At 36.1% G+C, this 15635-nt stretch overlaps 2 protein-coding genes across 2 annotated transcripts; one reads left to right on the forward strand and one right to left on the reverse strand.

The window, feature by feature from the left end:
- Positions 1 to 3730: 3730 nt before the first annotated feature.
- Positions 3731 to 8536, forward strand: LOC136802388 (zinc metalloproteinase nas-14-like). Its single transcript, XM_067059126.1, has 7 exons — positions 3731 to 4031; positions 4269 to 4388; positions 4951 to 5086; positions 5956 to 6131; positions 6770 to 6854; positions 7111 to 7565; positions 8102 to 8536. The coding sequence occupies exons 1-7, from the start codon at positions 3920 to 3922 to the stop codon at positions 8377 to 8379; spliced, it is 1362 nt and encodes a 453-aa protein (XP_066915227.1). The 5' UTR covers positions 3731 to 3919; the 3' UTR covers positions 8380 to 8536.
- Positions 8537 to 10595: 2059 nt separating this feature from the next.
- On the reverse strand, positions 10596 to 13593 carry LOC136802396 (E3 ubiquitin-protein ligase MARCHF2-like). The gene is made up of 2 exons (XM_067059134.1): positions 12939 to 13593; positions 10596 to 12253 (listed from the first exon to the last, which is right to left on the reverse strand). The coding sequence occupies exons 1-2, from the start codon at positions 13479 to 13481 to the stop codon at positions 11891 to 11893; spliced, it is 906 nt and encodes a 301-aa protein (XP_066915235.1). The 5' UTR covers positions 13482 to 13593; the 3' UTR covers positions 10596 to 11890.
- Between the last annotated feature and the right edge of the window lie 2042 nt (positions 13594 to 15635).

Consider the following 15635-nt stretch of genomic DNA (forward strand, 5'->3'; position numbering starts at 1 on the left):
TATGTATACTTTAATAAGGCGAGAATACTCAATAAAATACCTTTGATTCCGTGATTCTGTTTCGTTAGCTTTGGTTTGGTTTTCGTGAGATTTCCTTTACATTGCCTCGAACGTTAGAATATTAGAAATTCACATATTTAATCGCCGCCCACCTTACTGCCAAAGTTCGAAAACCGATCCTTTGAGGGGAGTTGATTTTTGATATTTCGTAATTTTGGGACCCTTTTAGACACTCGATTGCTAATTCATGATTCATGTACCCCTTTGATAGACTTTAAGGGTTTAAAAAAGGGACCCTCGTGGCTCATCGCAAGTACCCGACACACATTTTATGCCTAAGTAACCCCCGAGGTAAACGATCACTGAAAAAGGGAATAGTTTTGGAGGCGGGATAAATTTGAAAACAGTGCAATGGTGGAGGTTTTTACTGTGTGCTCCAAACTCTACATCCACTATTTTTTTTTGGAAACTGTCGCGATGGCTGTAAACTCAGCGCATATATATTTTCCCGAGTTTGCTATCATTCTAACGGACAATAACATTTTGATTTACCTGATGCTGACTATCTTCAAATTCATCGAGACAGCTTAAGAAATGAGTAATCAAAGGATATGCAATGGCTAAGGAGGATGACCTTTCACGACGGATGCTCTTAAATCAAGTAATTGACGTCTAAGCTTTCTATCATAATGATGAAATAACAAACACTTGAACCTGTAGTCTCATTACACTTTTGATTGTATGGAAAGGCTTAACGGATTAATGATAATTCCTCCTTGCTAATTAACAATGTTAATTACAGCATTGCTGGTGGTATTAATTAATGAGTTAGTTACTATTCTCATTGGATGTAGGCATCATATTTTCCGAGAAAAGACCATCACATCAATTCGTCTGATCTTAACCCGTCAAACCCAATCGGCACCATGAACCCGCAGAAAAGCTCCTGATTGGAGACTTTAGGTCATAACTCCTAACCACTTGGTTGAAAGAGGGTATAAACCGTATGCTTTTAGAAAGAGTATAAACATGCCTTTCCAATCATTGTCTAACTTTTGAGACAAAAAAGTTTTAGATTTTCAAAAAGCTTGTGACACTGGAAAGGTTTTTTAGTCATCTATTTTGGGTTTTTCTCCAATACTAGAAAAAAATATTTTATTCTTGAACCACTAATTATTTGTATGACATCAATGAGGTTTTGTGTCTTTTATTTTCATTTTTTCTTTCTCACACCGTGCTATCCGGGCCGCTAGCAATGTATTGCGTCCAAGTAATATTGACTAGTTTTGGCACGCATAGTTTTTTTATGCAGTGGTTTCGACCCCACCTATTTTGTGTTAGCCTTGACAAATTCAAAACTTCTTTTGAAAAAAAAAATTTTTCTTGCGTTTTCTTGCATTTTTGGAATCGACGTCTAGTTCTGCGTCGATCGGTGTACAATTTGAAGCTAAGGTCAAAGGAGTCTTTGAAAATGAGAAAATAAAACTATTGATATATTTCAAATTTTCTATTTCGGAAAAGGGATTGGTAGTGAAGGAAGTAATGATCAAATACCAGCTTTATCCGATATGCTGGGGGTAAATAGGTATATAAAAGGTCGAAGCCTTCATTGCTATGCCCAGTTTGAATCTAAATTTTCTCCTTTTTGAATATTGATGAATAAAATTTTGAAAACCGAATTTATCAGTGACTGAGAAAAATTAAATGATAAACGCAACTATTTAAAATGGTAGCTTTTTGTCATGCTGAGTCTCTATATAATTGTGTAACTGAAATATGCTTCAAAGCACCAAAAAGAAATTTTCTAGCACTAAAAGAATAAAAGGTCTTCTTCTTCATTTTCTAAAGCTCCAAATGTAGAAGTCCACGGTGAACATTTAAACTGAGGTTTACTACGCCAATAAAGTGATAGGTGGGCGAAATTGCAGAGTTTTTTGGGGGGGGGTGTAAGCCTTCCAAGCTGAATTTCTGCAAAAAAAAGCGCTCCTTAAAAATCTTTGGCGATGTCAAGGCAACTTTTTCAAATCAGATTTTCAAATATTTTCACCAAAAACTTTATATCTCACCTTTTATACCGTGATACACAGTGTACTTTCTCTTAGAAAGACTTTAATTATACTGCTTGATTTTTTGACTGTTTTACTTTACTGGCATTAAGGAAGCCGTGATTTCTTCAAAATGACGTCACTTTCAGGAAATCTCCCAGTAAAAAGAAAACTTTCCTGATAATAAACCATTAAGAAAACCGCATCCAGGAATCATCACGAAAAGAAATCAAACCGCTGCGAGAAACAATTTTTGTTGAAAGATAATTACTTTATGAAGTAATTTGTGGTATATGATGAAATTTGTCATTAATCGCTCAGTACATCCATATGCATCGTTTTGTATATTTCCTTAGAGATAAAAAAGACATTTTAACACGGAGTCAATTCCTTTTGGCAAAGACATCCCCACAACCCTTCTTTAAAGCTGTAGTAATCTGGCACCCGATGTAGAAATTTTCTTCCGACAGGCTAAAGCTCTGAAGGTCGGGAAAATTTTCAATACTGGATACTAAAACTAATATTCAGGGAGTGAAAAGTACAATTAAACTACAAAAAATCCATCAAAAGAAACCAAAAACAACCATACAGCACACATTTTTTGAAAACATCAGCCATGTTGTTTGTAATTTTTGCCGACATACCCATACTCATGACATGGTAACTAACGACAGTGGTTTGACGGTCTTTTTGAGGCGCCAGATCTCAAAAAATCAATTTTTAAGCGTTCAGCACGGCCCCCAAAATGAGGGCTAGACTTATGTCGGCACATCAATGGACGACTACTATCCCTCTCCGATGGGATATTGGCCCGCTCCTTTAGAGCTTTAGCATGGGCGGCCGCCAATACGCCATCGGAATATCAGACAAAAGTTCTAGCAACCCGGTGGGGGGGGGGGCACTGACCTTGACGGACGACGGAGACATGCCACTGGAGTTTGAAAAGTGGACCCTATCGGATAAGAATTTTCTGAAAATTTGGACCCTATCAGAAAAAAATGTTTTCTTGTTTTCACCATGAAAAGTTTGAAAAGTCAGTGAAAAATGACTGAAAGTAGACCAAAAATTGAAAAAAATTCTACTTTCCACCCTGAAAATTCACATCTTGAAAATTAGTAAATTTGGCCCTGTCAGATATCTTCAGAGCCTAAAAAAGTGACACTGACGAGCGGCACGTACCAATTTTGCCTGGGTCCCTTTCTCCCCCGGGGCTAGTAGTGGTTATGGCTACTACTACTACTTGGTGTATCGAAATTCTTCATGAAAAACTCCACTTGGAATATAGTATTTTATGATTTTTTCTCAGAAATTTTGAGTATTGTTATAGAGACTTAAATTTCTTTGAGAATCCCATTCAAATTGGAAGAGCTGGAACCTAAAACTATCAAAAAAGATGATATGAGCATTGAAAAAGTCTTGTCTCTTTTCTATAAAAAGTTTAGGAAAAATTATTATTTATCACAAGTGTACAAACCGAATTTATTCAGCAAAAATCCTCAATAGTCTTCCCGCTATAAGAAAAAGCTGACCAATTGCTTCCGACCGACGGTAAAAATGAACGTCATTACGTCAATTAGACGCGTGACGGCACACGCGTCGATGTCTACGTAGTTTGCCAATAGAAACATTGTTTCAGTTTTTCCGGTCGTTAAGCATCAAATTTGGTATATAAAGTGCAATGAATTCGGTTTGAAAATCAGAACGCTATCTTACAATCGCTCCTTAGGATTGTAAGCTTAAAAGCGAAATCGGCGCGCCATTCTTTTGGTATATTTTTTTGGTGAAGTGAAAAATTGTAAAAAGATTCTTTTAAGAAGATATTTTGAATCAGATATCTTTGTGAAGAAGTTTTATAGTTTTCACTTTATTCAAATATGATGAAGATTTTTGTATTTCTTTGTATGATTGTGTTCATACGCAGTCATCCTTTGAACCATCCAGGGGAAGAGAATCCAGCATTTGACTACATCAATGATGCTAATAAAGGTTGGTATACACGACTTTGTTTCATTACTTAAATACCTAATTTATTTGTTTTATACCAGTTCACACTTTCGATCTTCTTGTTGATAGACTCTGCAATTTGTCTGATAGTGTCAATGCGTATTGGCCAATCGTTATATGGACGTTGTGAACGTTAAATAAACGTTGAAACAACGCTGTGTGCCAGCTGGGTTCAATAAGCCTATTTTGAACTTTAATATGTTTTTTTTCTCCATTTAGATCTCGATAAAGAACATTTCGAAGAAGGTGATATTGTCAAAGTGCAAAACGCTGCTTTGAAAAAAGACTGGGGTCAATGGCCAAACGGCATTGTTCCTTACACCATCTCAACTGTTTATGGTAAGTATATTTTCAATAATAAATGAGCAATTGTTCAATCATAAAACTATCAAGGTTACTTTTTAAGACATTTTTATATCAACGTTACATTCCAATACCACCTCGTTCCATTGACATTTTGGTCAAAATATTTTGAGAATTTTGGTTAATTCCACGTTTTTAGCAATTTAAAGTTCGGGCGAGAAAGTCACTTTTGGTAAATTGATAAATTTATTCGGGTTTATAAACTTCCAGGCTATATTCTGAGCCCTATTGGACCATTCTTGGACTTTTGGATACTCAGATCCTAACGTTTTAAGTCATAAGTCTAGTGCTAAAACTCAGAGTTAAAATTTTACCCCTCCAACCTAATTTAGAGTGCTTCCTAATCGTTTGGGGTTGTAAGATTTCGTGTTGGAATTTCCCTTTTTTCTCAAATATTATGACTTTGATGGTAACCAACAAAAATTACCGAAATTACTTTTTTTCATCGCCAAGAACATTGTTATAGGAGGGGGGTTATGATTGGATACAATGTATATCCCCATTGAGTTAACTTGATCTTTCTTTCTGTCTATTTCAGACTCAGTGGAGAAGAACAAGATTCGTGCTGCAGTCAATAAGATCCAGCAAGCAGCTCCTTGTATGAACTTTGTGGAATATGGATATCGAGCATCAAATGTACCAAAGAATCACGTTGAAGTCATCAGAAGTGGAGGGTAGGGAGAAATTTATGACCAGTTCTGTTTTAACAAGTGCTTGAAAGTAATTTTAAAAATCTCTGTCAATTTGTCCCTGTGTAACAGACCCGATGGGCCCTATCCCACTGGAAAATTTGGTCAAAATTTCGTCCCAACCAGTAATAGGTCCACTACAATTTCACCCTACTGGAAAATTGACTTTCATCCTCATTTAAAACTCCCCAGCCGGCACACAACGTCAAAACAACGTCCATTTGACATTCTTAACGTCCAAATAACGTTATTTAAACGTTAAAACAACGTTGCGTGCCAGCTGGGTCAATATAACAAATTGCGCTTCAAAACATCCCCCACTGGTTCTTTTAGCTTGGAACAATAAAATTTCAATCCACATTGGTATTTTGATAAAACATTTATTTCATACCTACTGTGGGAAGAAGTTCTATATCGGGAAAGTGAGACAGGAGTGTATTGATCCGATGCTGAACTTCATCTTTTTTTCCCTAGTTGTTGGTCTATGGTTGGTATGTTTTATAAAGAAAAATTCTCTGTAATGGGCTCTTCCAGAAAAAATTCGTACATGGGGGGTGGAGGATATTTTGTCCGGGGGGGCAGCAAAAAATCATCAAAATTTGCCTTGTCCGGGGGGTAAATTTACTCTGTCCGGGGGTAATTTGGGGTTTCCAGGGGGTCAGCAGATGCTTGTCTGGGGGGTAAAACCTATTGTCCGGGGGGCCAAAAGTCACCCTGTTCGGGGGGTAAATTACTAAAAATTGTTATATCCTCCACCCCCCATGTACAATTTTTTTCTGGAAGAGCCCAATAATATGTTTTAAGTCAGATATCGAATCTCATACTCTTTATCACCTGATCTTACTTTCCCCTAGTTGCTGGTCAATGGTTGGCATGACAGGAGGTAGACAAAGTCTTTCCATCGGAAATGGATGTTTATGGGAGGGAACAATCATTCACGAGTTTCTTCATGCTATTGGATTTTACCATGAACAAAGTCGACCTGATCGTGATCAATACGTTGATATCATCACCAAAAATATCGTTGGAGGTAAATAATTTTGTTCTCTTATCTCAAGCCTTGATTTTTTATGCAGCCTCGTATATGTGCAACAAACTTTTCAGTCAATATTATTTTTAGAACTATTGGGCTATTCCAGAAATAGTTTGTACCCCTTATGCTGAGGAGATGTGACGTCCAGGGTGGTGTAAGAATCCAAGGTTGTCAATAAAATGAGATGGGAAATCCAGGTGGTTCAAAAGATGCGAAAAAAAATCCAAGAAATTCCTGGAAAAAATAATGAAAATTAAAGAAAAAATTCAAGGGGGATTCACCTTCCCAAAAAATGATCTCCACAATATAGGGGGTTCATTTTTTTCCGGAATAACTCATTTAGAAGTATTGGAGATCCACTGCCTCTTTCGTCCCCATATGCGATCTGTCTCTAATAGACGATATCGGCTTAACGTGAAAACTCAGATTTGACCCCCGAAAATTACCAACAATGCTTTGAGCGGAAAAAAAGTTCACGGTGAAATTGTGGGCAAATGGGAAAATCTGAGTTTTCATTATAAAAACGTGTTTTTGAACATGAGAATCCTGTAATTGTTAATCAGGAAAAATCGTTAGTTATTTGGGTTATAAGTTATTTTGCAAGTAACTTTATTGTATTTTTTTTATTTTTTAAGGTCGTGAGCACAATTTCAAGATTGCATCGAGGATCAACAGTCTTGGTGTTGAATATGATCGAGTTTCTGTTATGCATTATTCAAAGTAAGATATTGCCAACATTGGTTCTTACATGATCTTATTAAAGTCTGTTTTCTCCTTTCAGCTTTTATTTAACCAAAATCATGTCTAAAGAATCTCTATTACTATTACCTAGCTAGCACACAACGTTGTTTTAACGTTCAAATAACGTAATTTGGAAGTTATGAATGTCAAATGGACGTTGTTTTGACGTTGTGTGCCAGCTGGGTATTACGGAGAAATTATTTGAGCTTATCAAACTAAATTTTTCTTCTTTCAGAGGAGCTTTCAGCAATGGTAATGGAAACACAATCGAATGGAAAGCTAACCCTAAGTTATCACTTGGTGGAAATAAGTTATCTGAGAAAGATATCATGCAAATCAATTTGAAATACTGCGGTGACGTCAAACCTACCACTACAACTACAACAACCACTAAAAAACCAACAACCACAACAAAAAAACCAACGACCACCACATCAACCACAACAACCACCACTAAAAAACCGACGACCACCACTAAAAAACCGACGACCACCACTAAAAAACCGACGACCACCACTAAAAAACCGACGACCACCACAACAACGACAACGACCACCACTAAGAAACCAACGACCACAACAACTACAACGACCACTACTAAAAAGCCAACGACCGCTACCTCAACAACGAAGCGCCCAACAACTACAACGACCACCAAAATGACAACCACAACACAACAACCAGGACAAGGTAAGAATATCTGAATCTTTCGGCAATCTTCGAATCAAAAAATTTTCTCTAAAAGTTGAAGAGATTATTGCGTTGAATCTGAATTGCAGACCTCTATGTATACTCCTAAATAAATAAATAATAAACAATTTCTTAAGAGAATGAGCAGAAACCTAAATTTATCCTGTAATAGCTTACACAATATTCGATCTTGAGCTAGAATCTCATAATTTACAGTGTAAATATGCCTTATTATGATAAAGTACCTTTGGCTTACCAGTCTGTAACCGAGCCTGTTGCAAGTGTCTCCAGCACACTCATGAAATATATGTGTAAACTATTGCCGACGGCAAATTTCACCCAAGAGACACAAAATACGATTAATTAATATTTCCTTTACCGGCCCTAGATGCAAAGTTATCATATGAACTCACTACCCTAGAATCAAATGCTCGCCAGAGTTAATTACTTAATTTCCCAGCTTAACAAAAGAGTTGTACTTTGTACTCGGCCACTTTAAAATATCTGATTTAAAATTTTTATTTCTGTCTATTCAGCATGTGGAGACCGAATGGGATTTTGCATTGCCGTTCAGTTCAACAAAGGCTTATGCCGTTCGTATAACTATAAATACAACTGCCTCCGATCGTGTGGTTCCTGCAAAGGTCCTGAAACTGAAAAATGTATGAACCTGAAAGATACAAGATATGATTGTCAATCAAGAGCTAAACGCGGAGAATGTCAATCTCGATATGGATCTCAACGTTGGGAAATGAAAACTGAATGCCCCCGTGTTTGCTGCGATCGTGGAGAACTCTACAAACGTCCTCAATAAGAAAAAGAGGCAGTAAAAATAATAACCTAATTTTGATATACAAAGACGAGGTCTCAATTTCATGCATCAGCAAAAATACTAAACAAGAAGCCGGAGCGGCGTGAAGGTCCAGCTGACGTGGCACTAACCGAATTTCGTTCGTACCGGGTTCCTTAAGTGACGCAAAAAAATTTCCTTCCTATCCTCCACTCTGAGCTTCTATTCTTTAACACTGTCTTTGTATTGCTAAGTTTTGAAAGTTTTTGATGCATTTCCCGAAATTTCAAAACTTTTGCCGCTGATGGGATTTGAACCCACTATATACAACGCACCTATGATAAGACCACCAGCGCGATAACCACTCGGCCATCGAGTCTCAACTGCAGTAAGGAGTTCAAAGTTCTTTATACACATGGTATTTACTCCAAACTCTACCCGGGAGCTAAAACCCTAACCAGGGGTTAACTCCCATCCCCAACCCTAGCCCTAACCCTACCTGAAACAACCCTTTAATCTACCCTTTAATCTAACCGAGAAATTTGACTCTACTACCAATTCAATCCAAAACATAGGTCAAACATCGCGTGGGTCGGCGGGGCAAAAATTCTAGATCAGTGGTTGGTTTAGCCTGGACTTGTTAATTTATTGCGCGCACAGGCCCCGACAAAGACAAAATCTTTTCGATCAGTTGCTTTTTAAACGTCCATTCTGCTGCGCGCTGGACCAATAATTTTTTCTTCGATAATCGACAGTACTAATGATTGCAGCCAACACTCTCTAATTCGAACCTCTAATATTCAAATCTTTCTATAATTTGAGTTTCTTCAATTCGATTTTTGGTCTCTTGAAAATTAAATTAGAGAGAGCCAGCTATGTAAAGGTTTCAGTAACACCAGCTTTTTGTAACATTTTGAAAAGGCAACCTTTCAAAAATACGTTCAAATTACGTACATTTATCGACCATAGCATCCTTGAAGACTCAATCTAATACGTTCACAAAATTCTAAGACAAGTTCAAAATTCAAAATATTGGAGCAATTAAAAATAAAAATAAAAAAGCACTTTTAGCTATTGTTCTTTTTATTTTACATTTTGTTTCAATATTTTTTATTGTAATATTTATTACATTATTTATTGCTAGGGGTTTATTTATTCCGAAAAGGTTAGGTATTTTTGAATTATTTTAGTGAAAAAACTTCTTAGAAAACTATTCATGTATTCCTTTTTGCTTTTGATTGATTCAACAGCTATTAAGGCTAATCTCTGGTTTAGAGAGGGCCCAATTTTAGTCCTGCCTTTTCTAATTGTGAATTGAAGTGGACAGAAAGTTAACACTGTCTAAGGTCAATGCATCTTTTAACTTCAATTTTTTAATGACTTCTTTCAATCTTTTTCAAGCAAAAATTTAAATTGTCAAATTCCTACCAACTTTTCGCACACGCTAACACTATTAGAATAGCGATAAAAAGCCGGCCGTTTAAACTATAGCTATAGGTAAGTAACTCAGTATAAGAAACTCCAGACCTGTTCCCTTACCACTAAATCAGGTTTACTTATAAAAAAAAAATGTGTACCTTTGTGAATTTAATTTGGCGGATCAGGGAAAAAGCAAATCTTTTGGCGAGAATTTAATTCGACGGATGACGGATTTTCAAATCCAAAATCAGGGTGAAAACATTGATGAAAAAATCGGACATAAAAAGAAAAATATTAAAATTGGCGGGGATTTAATTTGGTGGATGGCCGAAAGAATTTAATTTGGCGGGAACTTAATTTGGTGGATTTCAGCAGACAAATCCGCCAAGTTTTCCTGCCGCAAAAATTTTTTCCCTAAGGTACGTCACTTTTACGACAACCGATTAATTGTTGCAGCTGTCGCATCGGTTAGAAAAAAGAGTAACACAACTTTTAAAGTCACTGCAGTGTTGTATAATAATGAATACCTTATCGGCTCTTTTCACGCCGGTCCAGAATTAACGCCGACCCTTATTACGCCAGCGATGAAAAATAACGCTTGGGAATCAAGCATAAGTAATATCAGGCTGATAGTAAAATTACGGAAGCCCATTAGTACCATTTAGAGTTTTTGTCGAAGTTTCTTCGTCAATTTTTTCAGTTTCGTCGTCAATTTTCTATTTTTCGTCGTCAACTTTTTTAGTTTCGTTGTTAAAAAATTCAAGAAAAATCTAAATGGCACTAACGGGCTTCCGTATAAAATAGATAAAATCTACATATGATTTAAAATGTCTTTTAAATTCACTTTGAACAATAAATTTTCAGTTTTATAAATTGTATGTTATATGATCTATTAAATGATATATAATTTCGTTTATACAAAATAAAGGAGACATTTAATTCAACAAGGGATTAAAAGAAGGAGTTGAAACGGAGGCTTATAGTTAGATCTTTTTTTCAACCATTTTAATCTTAGTTCAATCTTTCCAACTTTGTTGCGAAAATTTTCAGAATAAATTTCATCCAGGAGATCTGTTTGCGCAGAAAAATGATGTAATAGACTACAGTAAAACTACTACATCATATCCCTGATTTGGGGTAGTTGATAGCCAGCACCAATCCTCATTTACTCTGTGGGTTGCATTTGGTGAAGTAATTAAATGGGCTCTTCCAGGGGAAGGGTTTATGAGGATCTAGCATTTTTTGGAAATTTATCCTCCAGATATTGTGAATTATGACCCCCCAGAAAAAAAATCTTACCCTCCGGAAAAGCATCAGTTGACCCCCCCAGACATTCATAAACAGAGAAAGTTTCCCCCATAATGAAGGCAAACTTTGTAGATTTTTCACTACCCTCCGGACAATATATCCAATAAATCCACCGCCCCCATGTACAAATATTTTCTTGAAGAGCCCAATGTGATAACAAAGCCCACCAGATTCAAAAACACGAGATGCCCTTTAAAGGTTTAAAGGAGCTATGGAGGATCATAAATTACATTTTTAATTTTCATTCAAAACTAAAAACACGAGATATAGTACCATCTTGTTAAAGTAGAAGTACTTTATAGTATATATTCACACCGGATTAAAAACTCTTACTCATATATTTTGTTAAGTTTGACCAACTTTCAACTTTATGTTCTACCAACAACCAGCTAGCTCACAACTTTGTTTCAACGTTCGTATAACGTTATTAGGACGTTATGAACGTTAGATAGACGTTGTTTTGACGTTTTGTACCAGCTGGAATAAATGTGTACGATTATACACAAAAATGTTCTGTTGAAAAAACAACGTTAATTTTTTGGTGAATTCAACATAGAGAACTGTAATCGAGGAGGCCTAGAAAATGGGATTGGTTGTTCAAATTGCCGGTACTGAACTATGGTCTTCTAATTTGATTCAGCCAGGGACAAAATAGCTCTATATGTAGTGTTTTATATAATATATCAGTAAATCAACCATAAAAGTCACGGTGAGTTTTTTTTTCTGTGAAAATGTTTCAACAGTTTCCAATCTATTAGAGTGCGAGTTACACGATTCGCCAAACTTTTTTAGTCTCCATCAAAACCATTTAAGTATTAATAGTCACACTACAGGAATTTGATTTCCCATCTGGACCTTTTCTCAAGTCGCAATTCGCCGACCATTCAGAGCCAGTTTTAAGTTTCTGGTCTTCGTTATCAACGACAATAACCCATTCCTCATTTAGCTCGACCCAATGACTAATAAACACCTTAGCTCTCTTACTCCAATACATTAAAAATAATGTCCCTAATATAACACCGATGATACCGACTGCATAGAAGACAAGACATGGCGTTGTTGCACAATGTTTTGAAGCATCCTTGACAACGGAAGCAAGATTCAAAGCTATTGCTGTAACGAACACGAGGACCCATAAGACAGGTGTCGGCCGTTGAGATGGAAGTTTCCACTAAAATGTAAAAAAGAATGGAGAAATTAAGATAAACTCACAACACAAGGGCCCACGAAAATCAATTCAGAGTTTCTCATATGGAACACCTTTGTCTCACTGAAATCGATGGGTTCCTTTTTCTCTCAAAAAAGACATTGTTGGACTTGAAATGATAGTATTGTGACTCATTGAGCCATTCCATTTTATATCCATACAGGGGTGGACTAAAATTTCCAGGGGGTAAACCGAGAAAAATTCCCAGGGAGGAGGGTGGTGGTCTAAGCGAAAAGTGTTTCTTATTCACCTAAATTTTGGTATGCTTTTTTTAAGTTATACTCTCTATTCTAACCGAAAAATCTAAGCTAGTCTAATTCAGTTACATAAATCTGATGGTAAATTGTGACTGAATAACTATTCCAAGTATTCCAAGGCAAACTTAAAATTCTTAAATGGGCCCCCAGCAGTTTGCGTGAATAGGCTTTTTTACTTGCGTGAATGCGTGAAAAGTAAGAAAAACTGCGTGGATGCGTGAATCGGAAAGCTTTGTGTGAACAAAAAAATTGCGTGAAAAATTAAAAAAACATTGCGTGAATGCGTGAATTTTGGAAAAAAGTTTGCCCTAGCCTTGTGAATACGGGCTTAGTTAACAAGGCTAATGTTTAATTTCATTACTAAACTAAACAGTCAAAACAATCATATGTACCTTAGTAAACGGCTTCTTTCTTTTGGTGATTTTAATCTTTTTGGTGCATAGTTCACATGAATCTTTCAACGAGCTTTTCATCCATTGTATCAAACAACTTTCGTGTATCCATTTCACGGAGCCTGAACATAAACACGGACTTATTAAAATCTCTTCATCACCATTACACTGGCATACTCGACAACACGGTTCACACAAGGATACAGTCTCAAAACAATACTTTGATTCCAAGTTAGCCTCCACACTGTTGGTACGGTTTATATCAACGATACAGTCTCTAGACGTCGAAGGTTGCATGTTTGGGTCAATGTCATTGGGCGCCAATTCCTCATTTGGTGTTTTGACGTCATTGTTATTATTTTGTACCTCTATTGGTATTTCTATCGTTAATGATTCAGATGGAGACTTTTCGAGATCATTTCTACCTTCCAAATCACTTGTGGTTTCAGTATTATTTTTTACAGGGCTGGTTGCCATGGTTTTATGGTTGAGAAGTTCTTCACGTTCTTCTGGTTCTGTACATGCGTAAGAGACGTCTTTCATAGTACCCAGGGTTTCCAGTTGATTTTTTTTTCAGACTGACTACCAGTATTTTTTAGGAAATTTCTTGTTTGGCACTTTTATCAATTTCTGATTTTGAGTTATTTTTCAATCTGGAAATATATGAATTACTTATATGTAAATTTGGAATAAATTACCTTTAATCAACTAACTGAAATCACCTGAAAAAATAAATCCCAGCAAGACTTTCTCTAAAAGAATAATGAACTAAAATGTTCTACTTTTAATCAGAAAGATAACAAGAAAGTGATAAAACCCTCTAAAATGTCTTTCGAAAACAACCCTATACAAGTGCTTTTATAAGAAAAAACTAAATAAGAGCATGAGGCTTCGATGGCCAAAATGTTTAAAAACAAGTTAAGAACATTTTAAGGCTTTGCAGGGTCGGATACAGGAGGTAAGCTCTCTTATTCATGGAGAGTAATTAGTTTCCATATAAGGTAATACGATAATAAAGTGCACTCTCCTCCATTGGTTATAGCCTCCCCCTGTATCCGACCCTGCTTTGTGGACTCAAAAACACCCGATTTCTTAGAAAAACGCACAAAAATACCCAAAAATGGTGAAAATAAAAACATGGTAAGAACACCTTTAGGCTTCAATCTGAAAAAGTTAAGAACATCCGAGGCATTCAAAAATTTTGGATGTTCTTAAAAAAAACGTGCAACAGTGAACCGGTAACGTTTTGAAATCTACCGCTACCGGAGTCGAAAAAAAAAATTCCACCGGGTTTAAATTTAAGATCTTGAAATCCAATCCAAAATAGGAAAATTGGTTTCTCCAAAGGACACTATGTGATACATGGGTGTTCGAAGAGTGTTTAAAACAATCTTAGGTAGCACCCAACGTAAAAGAAACGTTAATTGGACATTAAATTGATGTTTTATATCAGCTGCTACCATGCTTACAAGCCTTAGAATAAAAAAATATACAATGAACTCTCTCTCATTCAAACTTCTATAGTTCAAATTTTTTTATAATTCGAACCAAAACATTGGTCTTTTCTGCTGGAAGGTGAAGTAGGATATTCTCTGTAATTCGAATCTTTCTCTAACTCTAATTCGAAGATAATTCTTGGTACCTTTAAGACACCCCTGTCTCACAGCCTGGTGGAAATTTTTCCTCAGTGCATAAAAATATTCCTATTGAAATCTCAACGCGGATAGAAATTTTATTGTTCCATTGGGGATGGTTTTGGAGTGCAATTTTTACACATTGGATCTTAAATGGGGATGAAATCAAAGTATAATTCCTAGTGGGGCTGAAATTCCAGGGTATTTTCCCATCAAGGAATTTTCCAGTGGGGCTGGGGTCCCTGCGGGTCTGTGACACAGGGGTGTTAGATAGGTAATCCATTATACCTACTCTGATTATAAACAAAAAAGCTACAAAAAATCATTTTCAGCACCCCAATCATCTGTCCACATCCAGAGTATACAAAAATATTTTGCACAAGTTCACACAAGCAAAAACCTTTTTGCTTTAAAAAAAAATTTTCATTTGTTCTGAAGGAGACTTTGATTGAAAGTTCGGGCCTGCCCAGCAGACATAACATACTTAATAATACAAAACTTTTATGACTTACAAGAAGCTTTAAATGAGAAAACAAAATAACACTTCCGTCTTATTGTTATTTTATTCCCAAATGTATTTTTTTAAATCTAATGATGAGAATGACCAATATGTTATTGTGTTCTTTCAGTTGGTGATATTCCCTTTTTTATAAGAACAATTTTATAAAAGCAGTATTACTCCAATCATGAAGATGTCAAGAGGGAATTGGAGAATACGGGTAAGAGGCGCCCATTGATCGACATAATCAAGCAATTTCTTCGAGTGGGCTTCGAGTCGAATTCCACTTTCTCTCTACTCAAATATCTAACAAAAAGATTGTCTTATTTCAAAAGTCTTTCGTTTTGTTTATTGTTTTCGTCATTTTGTCATTTCGTTTTATCCCCGGTTCTCCAGTTCTAAAATTTAAAGATATACTGACGTCACTTTTCGCTCCCAAGGATGTAAAATATTGATTTCGAAGCAACAAAGGGACTAGATCCGAATGGAGAAATGAAGCCACTTATATTTTTCCCATCCAGAACACTTGACCCGTGTGTTTGAAAAAAACTTAAGGCTTTTTCT

This window comes from Clytia hemisphaerica, unplaced genomic scaffold, assembly GCF_902728285.1.
Source record: "Clytia hemisphaerica strain Z4C2 unplaced genomic scaffold, Clytia hemisphaerica genome assembly, whole genome shotgun sequence".
Classification (NCBI taxonomy): Eukaryota; Metazoa; Cnidaria; class Hydrozoa; order Leptothecata; family Clytiidae; genus Clytia; species Clytia hemisphaerica.